The following is a 20,775-nucleotide window of genomic DNA, read 5'->3' as shown; positions in this document are numbered from 1 at the left end:
TTTACTTACACCTTTATGGCTCTAATTATTATTTACTTCATAGCTTTTAAAATATTATGAGTTTCACTTTGTTCCATAAATTTTAATATCTACCTCTTTAAATTTAATTTAGTGCACTAAATGCTTCTTTTTCATCTTCAATGTATGTCATTACATTATCAATAATTAAATCAATTTTAACTAACTAAATTTTACTAGTTTTCATCCTTTTAAAATTAAATTAAAATTTTACATTCATTGTTACTTTAAATTAATTAACAAACAAGGTCTAGGGTTTAGGACACTTAACTGTTGTTATAGTTTATAATAATTTATAGATTAAGATTGTTTGTGCTTTAGATGGGGGAGATTCTAGCATGTGAACACATGGGGCAATCCAAAAAAAAAAAAGAATCGCTAAGATATAGCTTTCAGAATCTACTAGACTCCGCGATAGATTCTATCACTTATAAATTTTACTATATCTATATAATTATTTTGAAGTATTGTTTTGTTGTATATTTAACTATTAACTTAAAAATGTTGTTCATTACAATTATCTTAATGGTAAGTTATAATAACTGAAAATATAAAGTATTATAATTCGAGCATGCAAGTTATAATAGTTCATTTCACCCACTTGAACTTGAAATATAAACACCCCTTAAAAAATGTTCTACCGACAAAATCTCTATTATTTAAAAGTGGTAGACATTTTTAGAGTACTGCAACTGTGTTTTAGGTGATTATTGAATTTTTAATTTAAGGAAAGAAGTATATATTCGTTACGAATTAGCTATGATGTTTGACTTTTTTTTGTAGTGAAACTTTTAAGTTAATTCTAATGAGACTAGAAAACATAACTTTTTCTTTGTACTATCTTTTGGATTACTATTATTATTATCCTATATTAAATTCTATACGTCAAGATATGAATGTCTTATTCCTTTTGGCACGATTCTAACTTTACGAATAAATTCGTATTGAGTAGTTTATGAATAAAATTTGATTCTCCTCTCTTCTTAAACTACATTTGCCAATCTCCAAACAATAATAATAGATTTTTGTTTTTGGTGTTTAAATATTGCAGGCCTTCTATTTCAAGAGGTTTTGTTGTTTGTTATGTTACCATTTGGAGCTATGTATCTAAACTTTGAATACCTTTTTTGTAAGTTAGGAATTGACCAATCTATAGTTTAAGATTTGGGTGCTATTATCGTACCATTTAATAATCTTTATTGTTTAAAAAATTTGGACTTAATTTGTTTTATCACTATTGTGTGTTTGTGTTTGAAAAATTAGTCTAATGATAAAGAGTTACCAAAAGTGCCCATAAAAAAATTAATAAATAAATGCAAACAAAATCACTTTCATTTTAGCTTAATTGTTTGTTACTTAAGAATCGTAATACATTTGTCTGTTTCTTGCGGAGAATCAAAGTTTTTTTTGTGCTCATGTTATTAAAATAATTGATTCTCATGTTTGGATTATGTCGCAATCCTTTAATTTAGAAAATAAGTTATTTAAAAAAATTTAATGTATTTAGAAGCTACTCAAATTATATTTTTAATTGTATTTTAAACTAACTATTTTTCTTAAATAGTTTAAATGAAAATAAGTTTTTAAAAAATATTTTTTTCTTCTTAACATTCAATTCAAACGAATCCTTAATATATTTTTTAAAAATAGAACAAAGCTATAAAATATTTACACCGTATACAAAAATTTTAAAAAAAAGGAAAAAAATCCATAAACTCACAATGTAAAATAACAAAAATATCTCACGATTAATCAGTCACTCATCGTGAAAATTTGATTTTGTTTTTACCCTATATAAACGTTCTCGTAATAAGTTTAAACGATCTTGTACTAATATTATCTGAATATTGTACCAAGAAGAAAATAAAAAAGAAGATGAGAAATTTAAAAAAAAAATTATGGAAAATGAAATGAAGAAATTGTTAAATATTTACATAAATAACCATAATATTGTAAAATGAAGAATAAGAAATTAATAGTATGAAGAAATTAATAATATGAAGAGAAGATGATAAATTACAAAGAAGAAAAAAAAGAAGTGAAATATTGGTCTATCGATGATAGATCATAAGAGTCAATCGGTGATAGTAGTCTATCACCGATAGCTTTTATTATATTTGTAATTTTTTTTAAATATTGTTGTATACTTAATTATTATTTCTCAAATTGACACAAATTATAATAGGTCTTCAACTAAGATAGCCTAAATTTCAATATGATATTACATGAAGGATCCAATTTTCTAATAAATTTCGTATATGTCGTAAATGAACCTCTATATTACAAAAATGTATGGCCCAAATTACTTTAATACACATTTCTATTATTTATTATAACAAATATCTAAATGAAAAAAAATCGTGGGATACAGTTTTGGAAAGAAGTGCAAAACCTTTAATGCTTTCCTTCTACGAAAACGGTCGTCTACTCCTTCCAACGTGGGTTACAGTTTTACTTTGAAATTTAGAGAGTTCGAAGGTGAAGAAGAAGGCATTCAACTACCGGCAAATACAAAACTTCTCGAATATAATCTAGGCAGAAATTTCGAGGTTGGTATTGTATGTATTCAACACACATGAAACATTAGGTATATTTGGTATATTTTAGATATTCAATTAAATAGACAATCAAACGAAAATTGTAGTTTTGAATGTGATACATTTTAGGGTTTATTGAGATTTTGGTAGTGAAGAAGAAAACTTTCGACAGCCAGCAAATACAAAACTTATCTGACAGAATCTGACTAGAAATTTCGAGGTTAGTATTGTATATATTCAAAACATATAAAACATTTGGTATATTAGATATATTTTAGATATTCAATTAAATAGGCAAACAAACGGGAATCTAGTTTTGAATGGGATACATTCTTGGGTTTATTCAATTCAACGATGAAGAAGAAAACTTTCGACGACCGTTAAATACGTAATTTTTTCGACAGAATCTGGGTAGAAATTTTGAGGTTAATCCTTTATATTAGGTATATTTTAGATATTCGATTAAATAGTCCAACAATACATTCTACCGCTTATTGAGATTCACAATTTAAAAAAATTCATGCATTGTGATACATTTTAGGGCATAATGAAAATGCACTTTTACTTTATTTTACTTACATTGTCATTTAAATATGTAACAAAAACTACCTCTGTGTTGATTTACCATACAATGTGATTTACATACGTGACATGGTAGTTGATTTTGTAAAGATTTCTTTAAATTCAGTGCAGAAAATGGTTAGCAGTGAAAGATGTCTTGGGTCGAGGAGTAGGAATTTTAGATCAAACGAACATGATCCAATCATTATTGATGATGCGGAGGTATATTTAATATTAGATGTTGTAAGATGTTATTGTATTGACGATTCATATGTGTATTACTTGTTCCCTAGGTATATATATAATATATAGATTGTATTCATTTATATCATACGACAAGAAGAGAACAAGTTTTGAAGAGACTTATGAAGAAGAACCAATAGAATACAAACTTATACAATCAATGTTCCCAAGGTGAGGATGACAAGACCAAATGGCACTCAAATAGTTCACTACGATGAGAACTTAGCTATGAAAAGAAAAATAGTGCTGGAAACGCTTGATCAGAAAATGCATGCAAAAGCAAAAGAGGTCAGTTAATCTGTAGATATATAAACATTGTAGTATATGTGTAATAAATCAATATAATTAGAATATGATACAAGGTATATTTATTGATATACTATTTGATTGGTATATGATGATATATTAGAAATCAAACGAAACAAAGACAACTGAAATAGGTTGTGAAGAAAGTTCTGAATCATGATTCCATATAAGTTTTCAATTCTATGGTATAATTTCATGATTCAATCTTTATTATAATATCAACAATGCTCCCCTTTTTAACTTGAAACTTTCGGCTATGGTTGTTCGATTGGTGTAGAGTCAAACCCTTTGATTGATTGTATCTTAATTTTGCAATTATCAATTTCAAATGAATTGCATCTTTTAGACATTGAAATAAATTTTAAATTTTTCAGGCATGAGGTGGAGCTTTTCGTTAATAGCAAATTTTCTAATCTTTATGTTTTTTTTAGAATTTTTTTATGTAACATGTGTTATTTCAATTACAATGTATTTCGAGTTTAGGTAAATAGTTGTACTTTTTATATTGGAGAGGGGCATTTGAGAAATTGTTTAATTTATTTATTTTTCTAATTTTTATGTTTTGCTATTAAATTAAAACTCATAATTTGGTATCGTTGTTTACAGCCCTTTTATTATTCTTGGGCTTCAATAAGCCCACTTCTAAAAAACGTCAGCCAGCTACAACAATGAGCCAAAGCCCAATATAAGAGCTAATAGGCTGACAAAGCTTGAGAGGTTTACTATTGAGCTTTCTTCCCTGTTTGAAGATATTTAGCCCAATAATCTAATCTGTGGGTCTCATTCATCTAAAAAATAGTGATAAAATATTGAAATATTTAGACAAAATGTAAATTTTAAAAATCTCGTAAATTATTTATTTTCTTGATTAGATTTTATTTAGGAGAATTATAACCTTATAATAATTATTAATTATATATAATTTAATTAAATTCAAATGATTTACTTATTTATATTATACTAAACTAATTATGTAGATCTCAACTTCCTTATTTGATATATTAATTAAAATATAAATTTATTATTATGGAAATTAATTTAAAATATTTTATTAATCTAATATCAAATGAAATATTTTCCAATATGAAATAATTTAATGATTAAAAATAACATTATATCATTATTTGTATCACCTGTGAACATTCTAAGATAAAAATTTCGACATTGACGAGAATTTGTCTATTTTATAATTCAATTTTCATCGTTTCTTCCCTCAATTTCGTTATTATCAATATTGTTCTTCAATTTATTTTAAAATTTTGTTTTATATACAACTTTTGGTTAGTTGTCTTCTTCAATTACTTTTTTTCTTCAAAATTCAATCAATATTTTACTTTCGTTTTCATTTTCTTCCATTTTTTTGTCTTGTCGAGATTTTGCTTATACGTATATATCACTTCATATATACAATATGACATATGTATTCTTTCTTCTTCCGTTTTGTAGCAAATATTTTTTTTCTTAAAAAATTTGTTCTTTTTTTTTTTTCGTTCCATAGCATATATTATTGTCATGTTCCTCCTATTTTTTTATTGTTCAGTTTATCTTTCTGTCATGTTTGAAATGTAATTTTTATTAAATGTCTCATCATTCGTATATATTATGGTATACCACTGAATAATAAATTTATATTGTGTGATTAATTTGTCATATATATACTACTACATATATTCTAATACATACAGATTCTTTTCATGTTTTGTGGTTCTTCTTGCTGCGTATATATACCAATATATACACATATATTAATATATTCATTCAACTTTTTTTTTTAATTTCTTACGTATAATTCATTTATGTTTGTGATTTGTTACATATATATACCACTGCATATATTCAATAATACATACACATTTTTTTTATGTTCTGTTCTCTTTTCTTATTGCATTTAACATGGATTATGTATTTGATTAGTTTTATTTATTATTATTATAATTATTACATATATACTACTGCATAATACATATATGTTACGTGATTTGTTGCGTATATACTACTTCATATATACAACAATACATGAATGATTTTATCTTCAATATACTCAATATACCATAGTGTATTTCGAATACGTACGAAATATAAATTCTTACTAACCTTAATGAACATATAAACTATAATATACCCATAATCATTATTGTCTCAAACATAACTTATTATTTATTATATATAAAATGAATATTTGAAATAAAATACATAAACCAGTTTAACAAATTGATAGCATAACCTTTCATTTATAAAATATTTATAAACCAATTTATCATTAACCATTTTTTTCATACTATTCCTTGGATCTTCAATTCTTTCATCAAAGTCCTTAAATTGCAAACATATTCAGTTTTCTTCAACATTACATATACCAGATAACAACTAATGTTTTAATAGCATATATTACATATAGTCATCATAATTTTTTTCTCATTCATGTTTCTGTAAACATAAATAACTTTCATACATAATCACTATTATTTTAAACATAACGTATTATTAACCACGTAAGATATGAATATTAAAATAAAATACATAAACAAATTGATAGAAGAATCTTTCATTAATAAAATATACACTATAATTACGTGAAATAGATGAAAAATAATATAAAATGAAAGAAAGAACGGAGAGAAATGTGAAGGGTAGAAGTTTTTAAAAAAATCACACAAATAATAATAATAGGAACATTTTTTATTATAATATTACCATAATAGATATTTACAATAATATATCTAATAAATAGAAATCTTAAACCTAATTTACTTTTCTTTTTTCTATTTTCTATTTTCTATTTTTTAATATATTATTAATAATAAGAAAGAGTAAATTGATCCTTTCCACTTTATATTTATGTAAAATATTAGTTAATTTAGGACCTTTATAAAAAATTTAAGAAAATTAGACCAACTAATATGGAATAGAATTATAGATAATGTTAGTTAAAGACCCTAAAATATTAGACAATCTTCCTCCAATATCATCTCTAGCTTTTCAACCTCTCTTCATATCAAAATATTATTTTATTTGGTTTTTAATTTTTTAATTAATATTTTTTTTTTACATAAGTTGCTAGCTACATTTTATAATATATTTTTTATTTCTTTGTTGAGGACTAATTCTTTAATACTATTCTAATTACATTTGATGGTTATATACATCTTGTAATCATCAAATGGTTACAAATTTTTAAATGGCTTCTGAAATTAATTTTAAATTTCAAACTCTTTTTCTACCAATAGAGAACAAAGATTTAAGTGTACATATACACACATTTTTCTACACTAATAACCAATATACCGTTTTTATATTCAATTCCAAAATATGTTGAATACATTTGAGAATAGGTCATAAGAATTTGTATGATCTCTAGAATAGGATCTGAAAGTTTGCAAATACAAGTTGTCTCCATACATATAGTTTTAAATAAATGCATTCTATTTAATTTTAAAATAAATGCACCTCTAAAATGCATTTTAAAAAAAACTTTTATCCAAATAGTTTAAATAAATAAAAAAATATTTTTTTCTATTCACATTAACCGCTACGATATACTTTTATCCAAATAGTTTGAAACAAAAGAAAAAGTGTAAATATTGTGAAATCAATTAAAATATTTTCATGATGATTTCTTTAAACCGTGGTGATTTATTATCTCATGTTAGGCATATAAATTATCAAGTGATGGCTGCCAAAAGTTAGAAAAGAGCTTAACTCAATTGAAACATGTATGAACTTGAAAGTCAATAGATTTTGAATTACAAGTACAAAGTATTTTGTTAATTATTTAATTTCATTTTCTTAAACCTTATCATTTGGTCAAAAACTGCTTATTGTTGAAGCTTAATTTTGGCATCTCATTGTAGTAATAACTACAAGGTCTGCTTAAGCCCTAGTCATTGTATTAATAAAATAGGCTAGAATTCATCATTTTCGTACCATATATCTAGAAATAATCTATTAATTGTTTGGACAAAAAAGAAAAAAGCTTTACTCGATCTTCAATATTTTATTTCATTCGGTAGTTAAACACGAGCTTAATCAAGCATAAATCTTTTAATAAATCAATACTAGGTGTATTTTTCTATTATTTTTTTTTTTTAAAAAAAAGGGTTTGAATGAGAGATTTTTCAAAAGCCAAAAGTGTGTATGAGTTTGTCAACATAAACCTTCTACTAGTGATTTCAAAATCAAAAGTTCATTCTCCCACTCTACATATTGAAAAGAAATTATAAAGTTTGTAAAACATTACATTTAAACTATTACTTACATGAGATTCTTTCGTTTTGCTTCTCCCAAGATTTCAAAAAAAAAAGAAAAAAAGAAAAAAAATGAGTTTCCTATAAAGAGATTGACTAAGATTGGTTAATGTATATTTGTTTTCAAGAATAAAGGCTTAATTAACTTAAAATTGTGAGGAATTTTTTAGAAACAAAAAGTTAAATACAAAATTCTTTTGAAGAGGGATAGACATGATTTTGTGTGTGTGTGTGTGTGTGAAAATAGTAATAGTATAATTAAATTTAAATTAATAGGTTGGAATTCTCTTGGGGTAGAAGAGAAGTTTAATTATCTAAAGAGGAGGTTGTTTCTTGTGAGAAACATTCAAACCTAAACCCATCCTTCCTTTAGCTTTGGATAAAGTATATAATTCCATATATATAATACTCCATTTAAATTTATAATCTTAAAGCATTTCATATTGTTCCTTCTTCCACTCTACATCCATAAATAATTTCATTCTTTCAAATTATAAGGATATATATAATGATTATCTACCATCAAACTCTTGACTCTATTTTATTAATTGGTACCCAAAGACTACGAACATTTAAACTCTCATTTAATAACTAATTTTATAATTCTTATATATATTGTCTATAAAAGAAATATTAAGGTTCTGTTTTATATTATGTTTCATCTTTCAATAGTCAAATGTTAATAGTTAGTGATAAAATAATAATAATAATAACAACAAGGGAAAATGACGTAAATCATCCATCAACTATCAAATTAGTTGCAATTAATCTATATTTAAATTAACTTTTCTTTATTTGATTATAATTAATTAGACGTTATAAAATTAACAAATGAAAAATAAAGATTCCCTCTCATCTCAAGTCTCTCTTTCTTCACAATTAAATTGTGCGAAAAAAGAAAAAAAGAGATTCAAGTATTGCCATAAAATTCCATAGCATTGCTCTTGATTTTCACTACAATATAGTATATTTCCTCAATCCTCAATCCTCAATCCTCATGACTCTTCTTCTTCTTTCTTCTTTCTTCCTTCTCCCTTCTTTTTCTCTTGTTTTCTTCGTCCTTTTTGTTTTCCTACCTTTTGTTCTTCTCTTCTTTTTTTCTATTTTTGTTTCAGCTCTTCTTTTCCTTCCATCTTTCTCATATTTTATTATGTTTCAAATTGACCAAAATCAATCTATTTTATATGGAAGAAAAAGAGAAGAAATTAAAATAAATGGTCGTATATTTATACATTCATATAAAACTCAAAAGAAATAGTCATTAAAACATACATATAAAATACAACTACAAATATTCAAACTCATCCTTCTTGGACAATTGTTACAATATTAAATACATGAAAATTGCACCAAAAATTAGATATTTTGTTTTAATCATAAAACTTCTTTTTTAAAAACAAAAAAAAAAAAAAACCATTTGTTCCCTAATATTTTTAAAGACAGACGTTAGGATGCATTTTTTATTCACATTACTAAATGCAATTTGAGAAGGAATATTCTTGCTTAGAAAATAGCACATGAATGGGATGCCAAATTATATAATATAACATATATATTGTATTGTGACCAAACTCTATATTTGTACACACACATTAACAATAAATGAAAACCAAAAGAAAAAACTACATCCTTGTGAAACACGAGCACAATTAATTATTAAAATTTATTTTCCATTTCTTAATTCAAATAAATATTATATATAGCAGAAAATTTTTACAAAATAATTGACACTTCATATGTATTTATAGTTAATCACAAGAAAAAAAGATGGATAGTAAAGGCTAAGAAATGGTATTATAATGTTAATTGATTAATGATAAATGATAATCATGGTTATTAATCAAATAACATTATAAAACTCATGTTAAAAAGAAATATAATATTGGTTTCAAAAATAAAATAAAGGGAAAATAAAAGGGAAGATGAAAGAAGAAAGCAAGAGGAAGGTCTCAACTTGTTGTGAAAGAGAAGTCAAAGGTTTGTGCAAAGCATTTCCATTGACAATAATACAAAGATTTTGTTTATATATATGTGTGTGTGCTATACGTTTGGCCTACAAATTATTTCTTCAAAACCATATATACCCTAAATTTCCATCTCTTTTCTCTTAACTACATCTTTCCTTTTCTTTTTCCCTTTTGATAAGCCATATAGTGAAAGGCACTAAAGTTTAGAGAAATAATGGGAAATAATGGATCGAAGAAGAACCAAAACCAAGCTTTGCCCATTAATACCACCTTCAACTTTCCTTCTCCACTTCCACCTTTTCCACAAGGTTTGATTCTCTCTTACTGTCTCTCTCTCTCTCTCCCTCTTTTCCCTCCTTTCGTGTACTCTTAATCTTATCACATTTAAAGAATAAAAATATTTCTAAAATACTTACATCCTCTAAAGGGTTAGTTTGAAACACATCTAAATTAAGGTTCAAGGATAAAATCGAAAAACTGAAAAACCGTTTTAAGTTAATTGAAATTGCTCGTCAGTTCCAGTTGAAACCATTTGGTTTAAATGGTTTTGGGTTTGATTCTGGCTTTTTAAGATAATCAAACTGAACTGAGCATTTTACATACATAACCTAAAAAACGATCTTGAGGTTCAACTCAATTTGGGATAAAGGGTGAAAGTTTGGTTTGGTGAGAGAAAATTGATACTTTTCTTGCTTTTAGGAAGGGGGAAGTTGGAAGTTGAAAGGTTGGAAACTTCATCAATGACTATTGGATATTAGTTGGAAAGGGCAAGAAATAATTGTCATGTTGTAGAAGTAATTAATATACTATTTTTACTTTTGACTTTTGGCATATAAAAAACAGTGTTAATCTCGATTATGTCAAGCTTAAAACGTGGTTTGATTTAAACATATATCATTGATCTTAATGTGTTAGAGGTTTGAATATATTTCCATCCACACATGTCATTGAACTTGTATATCCTTAAATATATATAATCAAAACAAAACAGTATGAAAAAATATATGCAAAGATAAATAAATAAATAATATTGAAACTAATGAAAGACTTAAGCATCAAATTTTAACTTTTTAAGAGTTTTCAAATCATATCAACTCCAATTACCTTTTATACAAATGTATATTATTTAACTTTTGATTACATATATATATATGTAAACTTGTTTTATTTGTTATCTCATTCATTTATTCAACCAACAAACTTGAATATATGTGTAGACACATAATGTAATAATTTGACTAGAATATAAAACACACCTTAAAAAATTGATAATACAGAAATTTATTTTTAGAAGTTTTTAATTTGGAAGGTAAGAAAGAGTGTCAACACAAGCATAGTTTCATACCTTATATTATACTAAGAAATGGGATGAGAGTAGAAAAAATTATATTAATGTATATATTAATAACTACTCACAATTTTAATTTTAATTTGTATACGGTTACTTTTTTAAACCATATATTATAGTAAATAATCATTTTGGTCCATCTAATTTAATGTAACAATTTAAATAATATTATTAGTAAAATTTAGTCTTTCGTATATTTTAAAATAAATCTTAAATTTAGTTATTATATCTTAAATAAATGTAAGATTTGGTTATACACAATTAAAATGAATTGAAATTATTTAAAGAATAATTAAAATGAATTGAAATTGTTTAAAGAATAATTAAAATTTTACTAAAATGTATTTAGCCATTAGCATAATATTTTATTTTAGAAGTGAATTGTCGTACTAAAGAAACAATTATTAGGAAAAAACTTGATTTTAAAATTTAATTAATTAGAATAAATTTCAACAAAATATATTTAAATTAATAGTTTTAAATAACGGCTAGTTATTGAAAGTTCAAATACTTATTGAATATGTATTCTTTAATAAATCAATGTAACACAATTTGCAGGCAAAAGTGCCTTCGCCGGAGGCGTCATCGACCTCGGCGGCGGACTGAAAATTCGCCTGATTTCATCCTTCAACAAAATCTGGACCACCCACGACGGCGGTCCAAGCAACCTCGGAGCCACATTCTTCGAGCCCTCTCCTCTTCCCCAAGGCTTCTTCTCTCTTGGCCATTATTGTCAACCCAACAACAAGCCCTTCTTTGCCCGAATTCTCGTTGGAAGAGACGACTCTCTTGCTGGTGACGCCCTCAAGAAGCCCGTCGACTTCACCCTCGTATGGACCAGCGAAAAATCCAACATCAAACGCGACACCGACGGCTACATCTGGTCCCCGACACCGCCAGACGGTTACAGAGCTGTCGGCCACGTTGTCACCACTTCGTCGGTAAAGCCCTCCGTCGACAGAGTTCGATGCGTCCGTGCAGATTTAACAGAGCAATCCGAGAAGGAGACATGGATTTGGGGACTCAAAGATTCAATCGACGAAAATGGGTTTAATATATTCAGTTTCAGACCCACAAGAAGAGATATCACGGCAGCGGGAGTTTCCGTCGGAACATTCGTCGCCTTGCCGGCTACAAATTCCCCTCTGCCATTGCTCTGTTTAAGAAACTCCGCTTCAATTTCTGCAGCAATGCCAGATGTTTCTCAGATCTCCACTCTTTTTCGAGCTTACGCGCCGTTGATTTACTTTCATCCCAAGGAGAAGTTTCTGCCGTCGTCGGTGAACTGGTATTTCTCCAACGGTGCTCTGCTTTACAACAAATCCGTTGAGTCAAAACCCGTTCCGATCGACCCAAATGGAACAAACCTCCCACAGGGCGGCCAAAACGATGGAGGGTTCTGGCTGGATCTTCCCATCGATGGCGGAGCAAAAGAGAAGGTGAAACATGGCGATTTACAGAGCTGCCAAGTTTATCTCCAGATTAAGCCAATGATCGGAGGGACTTTCACGGACATAACAATATGGATATTTTTTCCATTCAACGGGCCAGCAACGGCGAAGGTTGGAATAATCGACATTCCGTTCAGGAAGATAGGTGAACACGTCGGCGATTGGGAGCATATAACACTACGTATTAGTAATTTCACGGGAGAGCTGTGGAAGGTTTACTTTGCTCAGCACAGTAAAGGAGAGTGGATTGACGCATCGTCGCTTGAGTTTGAAAAGGGGAACAAAGTGGTGGCTTACTCGTCGTTGAACGGTCATGCGTCCTACTCAAAGCCTGGATTGGTAATTTTAAACTTTTTCAAATAGATCAAAATAATTATCAAACAGAGTAGTTTTAATTAATCATTTGAATGGTACAATGAACAGGTAATGCAAGGTGGGGGAGAGATTGGGCTAAAGAATGAGACGGCGAAAAGCGGGTTGGTACTCGACACCGGAGCGAGCTCTGTAGAGATAGCGACAGAATATTTGAGGGAGGAGGCAGTGACGGAGCCGGCGTGGTTGAACTATTTCCGGCAATGGGGGCCAAAAATAGAGTACCAAATTGCAGAGGAAATGGAGAAGGTAGAGAAATTGCTACCGGGGAGATTGAAAGAAGCATTTAAGCAATTTATGAACCGATTGCCGGATGAAATTCTTGGACAAGAAGGACCTACAGGACCTAAATTGAAGGATAGTTGGAACGGAGATGAACGCAGTTAAAAGAGAAAACACCTAAATTTCTATTCATCCATGCCTTTCAATGTCTTTTCTTTTCAATGTGAATTTGAATTGTAAATCTTCTTGGATGTTCTTTTTCTAATTCAAAATCACAGTGTAAGTGTATCATCTCTTGTTTTGGTTATGGAATAGATGAAATAAAAATACGTAAATGAAAGTTCGCCATTATCGTTAAGAAGAATGTTGTATGGGTAATCAAATTAGTGTGAAGATAGCAGAGCTAAGATTGAGATAGTACTACTACTGAACTCTAAAACTATGAATGCAAAGCTATAAGTGCAATAGATTTTCCTTTCAAGTTAGCCTTTCCAAATTGAAGTAATTTACTATTTTGAATTATTGAACAAATGCCAAAGTCTAAAGAGACTAAATATCATATCCTTGCAATTTTTTTTTTTTTTTTTTAAAAAAAGAAGACAAAATTGGCTCCCAACATTAAATATGTTATGAACACATCATTGAAAGAAGATTTTGCATATTTTTTGTCCCAATTAATTTCTGTTCATATCATCACAGCTCACCTCACATTATTTTTCAACGGTATTCTTTTATATGTTTGGATCATATCCACCAAATTAAGATATTTTTCTTTCCCTAGTAATTGCACATATATCAATTTATTATAAAGGTCGGAAATGTCTTTTATTTGTTAACAATTAACGGGTCTCACTATTCAACCTACCTAAATTACTAATAGTTATTTACGATTATATCTTTAGAAGTGCAATATATAACATCTCTAACGGATCGTTTGTATTAAAAGAAACATTTTCTCTAATAATATTCTTTTTCCTCTTTCTTGTAGACGTAAGTAATCCATTATTAGTGAACTATGTAGGTTTATATAACGATCTCTTTTACAATTTTTTTTATTCTTTGCTTCAATTTTATAATAAAATATATATTTTAAAAGTGAACTTAGTTTAGTGATAATTAACTCGAACTTTCATACTTGACTCAATACTAAAATATACACACATTTGATCGAACTTTAATATTTAAATTTTATGTTTACCCTTTTCTAATTAAGTATACTAATACAACAAAATAAGGGTAGTTGGAGGGGGAAATATTAGGCAAGTGGACAAATTTGATTTTAAGTGAATTTTTTTCCTAGCTCACACAAAATTTCATTGACTTAAATTATAAACTAATGGTTGGGATTCTTATGTGAAATATTTGAATGATGGTTAAAATATAAATTTGATAAGGTTTTTTATTTTAATAACAATTTTAATTTTTTTAATATAGTTTCCCACTTGGAAATTTTACATTTTAAATTTAGATTTGGTAAGCATATAGGTAGTTGGAATCTTAAATTTGTTATGCATGCTACGAACAACTTAGTACAAACGAGTTTATGCCTTGATTCATTATTCCCAATCAGAAAGTCGACTCTAAGGGCGGCACATTGTGTTGGAGTTTGAGAGCAATGTCCTTAAAAACTATTCAATTCTTGTAACGTGCAAATGTAGTTATTTATGAGATATATGATTTTGACTCTAAGATTTAAAAAGGTGCAACATATAAATTCTCTAAACTAATGACGTCTTTTTGTATTCTAAAGCCATTATGATAATATCGTTCTTTCATTACCTATAGTATATATGTGTTGGTGTCTATACATTTTTGTATAGCTTTGTTGCTAATTTCGTAACATAATATCACTATTAACTCTAGGTAGAATGAAAGGTTTGATTTGAAGATTAATATTATTAGCATAGGTAATATTCTTTTAAAATTTATGAGGAACAAAGGATTGAACACATGTGTATATATATATATATTTAAGCAGATGTGATGAATGTTTTAAATGATTCTAATCATTTTCTCATTTCTCCAACACGCAAGTTTTCCCAATAAACTTCACTTTCTTTTAATCAAATTCCTAAGATTGCCCAAAACAAAATAAAAAAATGTGGAGGTGGGGGTGGGGGGGTAGGTTCCTTGCACGCCTTCACCATCATCAAAACAGAGTCTTCAAAATTCCACTTCATTTATCTCACTCCTCAATCCAATCCAATCCTAAAATCTTCCCTTCAACCTCCAATTTCCGCCATTAATGGGGAACTGCCTTTCTTCTTCTTCAACCCCTCCCACCCTTCCCATCGATTCCAAATTCTCTTTCCCTTCCCCCCATCTAGCAACCCATTCCGAAACCAACACAGTTAATGGAGGATTTGCTTCGGGCACCATCGACCTCGGCGGCGGTCTCCATGTCTGCCAAATTTCCTCTTTCAACAAAATTTGGGCTGCTCGTCAAGGTGGCCCGGACAATCTCGGAGCCACATTCTTCGAACCCAATTCACTTCCGGAAGGATTCTTTGTTTTGGGCTATTTTTGTCAATCAAATAAAAACGCTCTGTTCGGATCTGTTCTCGCCGGAAAAGATAACGGGTCTGACGGGGAAGACGCTTTAAAGAAGCCTGTGGATTATACTTTGGTATGGAGCACAGAGTCATCGAAGATTAAGCGAGACGGTAACGGCTACATATGGTCGCCGACGCCGCCAGATGGATACAGAGCTGTTGGGCACGTCGTCACAGCCTCGCCGGAGAAACCTTCTGTTGACAAAATCCGGTGTGTTCGTTCGGAATTGACGGAGGAATGCGAGAATGAAGCATGGATTTGGGGGCCCATGAAATCGAGAGACGAAAATGGGTTTAATATTTATAGTTCCAGACCCAAAAACAGAGGAATTACAGGGACAGGAGTTTCCACCGGAGGTTTTTTAGCTCTGCCGGCACCAACAACGGGAAATTCTCCTTTACCTCAGTTGTTCTGCTTGAAGAATTTGAATTCTATCTCTGCAGCTATGCCGGATTTATCCCAAATTGATTCTTTATATCAAGCTTATTCTCCAATTATTTACTTCCATCCAAAAGAAAAATATCTCCCGTCGTCAGTGGACTGGTTTTTCTCCAACGGGGCTCTGTTGTATGATAAATCCAACGAGTCAAATCCAGTTCCGATCAACCCGGACGGTTTGAATCTTCCTCAAGGGGGATCAAATGATGGACAATTCTGGCTAAATCTTCCCACCGACGAGGAAGAAAAAGAGAAATTGAAAAAAGGTGATTTACAGAGCTGTAGAGGTTATCTCCATGTGAAGCCGATGATCGGAGGAACTTTCACCGATATAGCAACATGGATTTTCTTCCCCTTCAATGGACCAGCGACAGCAAAGGTCGGAATAATCGACATTCCATTCACAAAGATTGGTGAACACATAGGAGACTGGGAGCACATTACTTTACGAATAAGCAATTTCACCGGGGAGCTCCGACGAGTTTACTTCGCACAGCATAGTAAAGGTGAGTGGGTCGATCCGCCGTCGCTAGGGTTTGAGAAGGGGAACAAAGTGGTGGCTTATTCGTCGTTGAACGGCCATGCGTCGTACTCGAAGCCTGGGCTGGTGTTGCAGGGCGCGGCAGAGATCGGAATTCGTAACGAGACGGCAAAGAGTGGATTGGTGGTTGACACCGGAACAAATTACTTGGTAATTGGAGCGGAGTATTTGGAGGGGGCGGTAGTGGAGCCGGCGTGGGTAAATTACACAAGGGAATGGGGGCCGAGAATTGAATATCCGATCGTGGAGGAGATTGAAAAAGTGGAGAATTTGCTGCCGGGGAGGTTGAAGGAAGGATTCAGAGGATTTGTAAAAAAATTGCCGGATGAAATTCGTGGAGAAGAAGGTCCTACCGGACCCAAAATGAAGAACAGTTGGAATGGAGACGAACCCTAATTCAAAATTTTATGTTTAATTTCCATTTTAGTTACTATTATTTGTACTTTCGATTTCAATTCGTTTATTGGAACTTGATTGAAAAACTTTCCACTTATGTTAAACTGAACCCAATTTAATTCACATCCTATCTGCACTATCAATTTCAAATTAATATTCAAAGTACCAATATAGAAATAAGATATCAACTCTATGATTTTATAGGCATGGTATACTAATTACCACCGTACTCGTTTTTACATGTTTCTTTTAATTAGTATAATAAATTAACGTCTAAGTTGTAAGAAAGAAATATGTCCTATCAAAAAGATGTGACCCAGGTAATTTAATTAACTACTTTTACTTAATAATACATTTAGTTTACATACATATGAACAAAATATTTTAAGTTAATTAAGTGTCCATATATATGTTTTCCTTTTAAGTTTTTATATGGATAGAAGAAAAAAAAAACCACTTTGTAACATATATATATATATATATGAACAAAAGACGTAGGTTTTGTTCTTGAAATTGTTTCTCAAACTTTAAATGTTTTGTTAAGAAACAAATAGAAACCATGGTAAAAAGAAGTGCAAAGAGGAAACAAGTAAAATTTACAAAAATCACACCATTATCAAATTAAGAGATCAATGTTTGGGTTGTAATTAAATTCTCAAACTAAAACATGTATTAGTTTAAGAATTTATTGATTTATGAAAGTTAGATGAGTTAATATTTGCACTAAAATCAGGACTTACATTTTGAAACGATTGTAGGTGATGGATCCAACCTCCCATTGGAATGCTATGAGAATTATTATGAAGTTAAATTGAATTTCGTCATTTTAAAAATAATAAATATTTACAACTTATAACAATTTAATAAAAGATCACAAAGCTAATTACTTTTTCATAAATTTCATATTTACTTTATTGAATTTTGATTATTGCACGAATTTTGTAGTTATTTTTCTTCTCCTTTTTCATATTACTAATTTCTTCATATTATTACTTCTCCTTTTTCATATTTTCACTTCTTATTTACAGTTTCTTCATTTCCTTTTCCATAATTTCTCCACTCTTCTTCATTTCTCATCTCTTTTTTTCTTGGTATAAAATCTAAAGATATTGGTACTTGATCTAGACGATCATGTATCAATATCTAAACGATTAGCTGTTTATCACAGATAAACCACTATCACAAAATAGATTGTTTAGATTTGGTACAAGGTCGCTTAGATCCGCGACTGGGTACAAGATCATTTAAAATGAGTACAAAGGTATAACATCGTTTAGGTTGGATACATGGGTACAAGGGTAGAAGATCGTTTAGGACTTGGTATAAATTCATTTTTTGACGTTTGTATTACCAATTATAACCACAAGGGTACTTTTGTTATTTCTTGCTGTAGGCCGAGGAACTTTTTGCTTTTTAAAAATTGTTATATAAATACGTTTGCCTTTTGTTCTATTCTTTTAAAAAAATCCTTAAACTAAATTAATATTGCTCGTATTAATTTTATAAAAATACAATGACTAATATTAAGGGTAGGGAAACTAAATTATGATAAAGTTGGTATGAGTAAAAGTAAAAAGTGAAATATATTTATTATTTTGTAAATGAGTTGATATGGTAGTTGGATTTTGGATAGAGTGGGATTGGATGATAGGATTAAAAATATGAAAGAAATAAAAGTATAATTAAAGTTGAACCAATAGAGAGGAAAAATAAAATTAATAAACAATAAATAATAAAATAATAGGAAAAAAAAAGTGAATATTTGTCATGACTTTTTGAGAGAAGACAACTTAATAATAATTGATAATAGGCCAAGAGGGATTAATACCCATGAGTGGTGGACCATATCCTCACACAATTAAATGGATCAACTCAAATAAATCACACCCCATTTTTCGGGTCTTTACTATATAATTGGAGTAAGTTTTTAAAAAAATTGGAAAAATGGGGTGAGTTTTAAACTATTTAGGTAAACCTACAATAATTTTTATAAATATTCCATTCCGGATTAAGTTCATTACGTACATAAAATGTCTATCTCAAACCTTTCAATTCTTTAATTAAAAACTAAATAGGGAGATTTTTGAAATTAGAAAGAAAAAGAAAACATTTTTTTAAGAAAAAACATGAAGGTTATACAAAAGTTCAATCGATATGAATTTTTTAAAATATTAAAATATACCTATTATAATATCATCAACTTCAAAATGAGAGATTTGTGCATATTGGAAAAGAATAAGAAAGAAAAAAGTTTTCAACAAAATTAGGGTAGATGACCCTTTTAATAGTTCCACTAACTCAAGGAATCAAAAGGAGGACACATATATCACAAATAGATTCAAATTCTAAGTTCTATTTGTTTATTTTATTTATTTTTTAATTAAAATGATGCTCTAAATGATATGTATTTATTGGTTGTTAATATATATAAAGAAAAAGTAAAAGGAATATGTATTAAGACATTCTTTTATATTCTTAACTGTTTAAATAAGAAAATTCATTAATAGTAATCTCACTCAAGGTATATATCTATATGAAAATTAATCTGTTATATAGGAAAGGTTGTCTTTTAATTTAATCACAATGTCAACTTCTATATGAAGATCATTTTTGTAGTTTGGATGTCCAAATGACAATACAAAACTAATAAACTAAATAACTCATTAAGTAATTGTTTTTATTTTTTCATAATTCAGTAACGTATTATGAGCCATTCCATATTATAAGTGAAAAGAAAACTCCCTAAAATTAGATGTGGTTCGCCTCTATTCATCATTTGTTAATATCTACGTTGCACTAGAAGAAAACTACCCTACAATGACAGTTATATATCTCAAAAAATGAATGGAAGAAAAAAAAACTGTCACGAAATATAAAATTTCGCGTTTTTGGCGGGAAAAGACGGAATTTTTCGGAAAACACTTTTCGCGACAGTTATTAACTGTCATAGAATGTTAGGGTTAAAATTTTTTTCTTTTTCCTTTTCTTTTCTTTTTCCTTTTTCTTTCTTTTCCCTATTTCCTTCTTCCTCCCCGTGCGTCCTTCCCCTTCTCCCCAGCCGCAACCGCCGCCCCTCTTCTCCTTCCTCCCGTGCGCCGCGACGACCCCACCGTCTCCTTCTCCCTTCCCTTCCGTTTCCTTCCCGCCACAGCCCAGCCGCAGCCAGCCGTCTTTCTCTTCCGTTTTCTTCCCGCCGCAGCCCGCGATCTGCCGTCTCCATCTCCAGTTCGCGAAGCAACCTTGCAGCAGTCGTCCCGCGTGCCGATCTGCCGTCTCCATCGCCGGTTCTGTCTTCGTCGAAGCCCGAGCCGCCGTGTGAACCAGTAACTGCCACGTCCGCCGCTCACAACCGCCGTGAAGCCAGCCGCGCAACCTTCGTTCCAACCGCTGCACTGCCGCGCGATTCTCCGGCCACGTCTTCTTTAGCCGACCGATGACCGACCCACACTCTTTTCTCTTCTTTTGGGGGTAAGTTGAGATTCCCTCTGCAAAAGTTAGAAGGGAAAGAAAAAAAAAACTAACAATCATTCTCAAATAGAAGCTTTCAACACAAAGCCTCACCCTCTGATTTTTCTCTT

The 20,775-nt window shown here is 29.8% G+C and overlaps 3 protein-coding genes across 3 annotated transcripts; all 3 read left to right on the top strand.

The window, feature by feature from the left end:
• The first annotated feature begins 9,988 nt into the window (after positions 1 to 9,988).
• On the top strand, positions 9,989 to 13,633 carry LOC101218337 (hypothetical protein). Its single transcript, XM_004151220.3, has 3 exons — positions 9,989 to 10,184; positions 11,783 to 13,014; positions 13,099 to 13,633. Exons 1-3 carry the CDS (start codon positions 10,091 to 10,093, stop codon positions 13,432 to 13,434), a joined length of 1,662 nt encoding a protein of 553 aa, XP_004151268.2. The 5' UTR covers positions 9,989 to 10,090; the 3' UTR covers positions 13,435 to 13,633.
• Positions 13,634 to 15,341: 1,708 nt separating this feature from the next.
• On the top strand, positions 15,342 to 17,390 carry LOC101218097. The gene has a single exon (XM_004151219.3). It carries the CDS (start codon positions 15,515 to 15,517, stop codon positions 17,195 to 17,197), a length of 1,683 nt encoding a protein of 560 aa, XP_004151267.1. The 5' UTR covers positions 15,342 to 15,514; the 3' UTR covers positions 17,198 to 17,390.
• A 1,751-nt stretch (positions 17,391 to 19,141) lies between these two features.
• On the top strand, positions 19,142 to 20,634 carry LOC116402462. Its single transcript, XM_031881717.1, has 2 exons — positions 19,142 to 19,146; positions 20,256 to 20,634. Exons 1-2 carry the CDS (start codon positions 19,142 to 19,144, stop codon positions 20,632 to 20,634), a joined length of 384 nt encoding a protein of 127 aa, XP_031737577.1.
• The last annotated feature ends 141 nt before the right edge of the window (positions 20,635 to 20,775 follow it).

The sequence above is a fragment of the Cucumis sativus genome, chromosome 3 (genome assembly GCF_000004075.3).
Source record: "Cucumis sativus cultivar 9930 chromosome 3, Cucumber_9930_V3, whole genome shotgun sequence".
NCBI lineage: Eukaryota > Viridiplantae > Streptophyta > Magnoliopsida > Cucurbitales > Cucurbitaceae > Cucumis > Cucumis sativus.
Note: the sequence above shows the minus strand (reverse complement) of the source record. Positions and strands in the feature narration are given on the sequence as shown.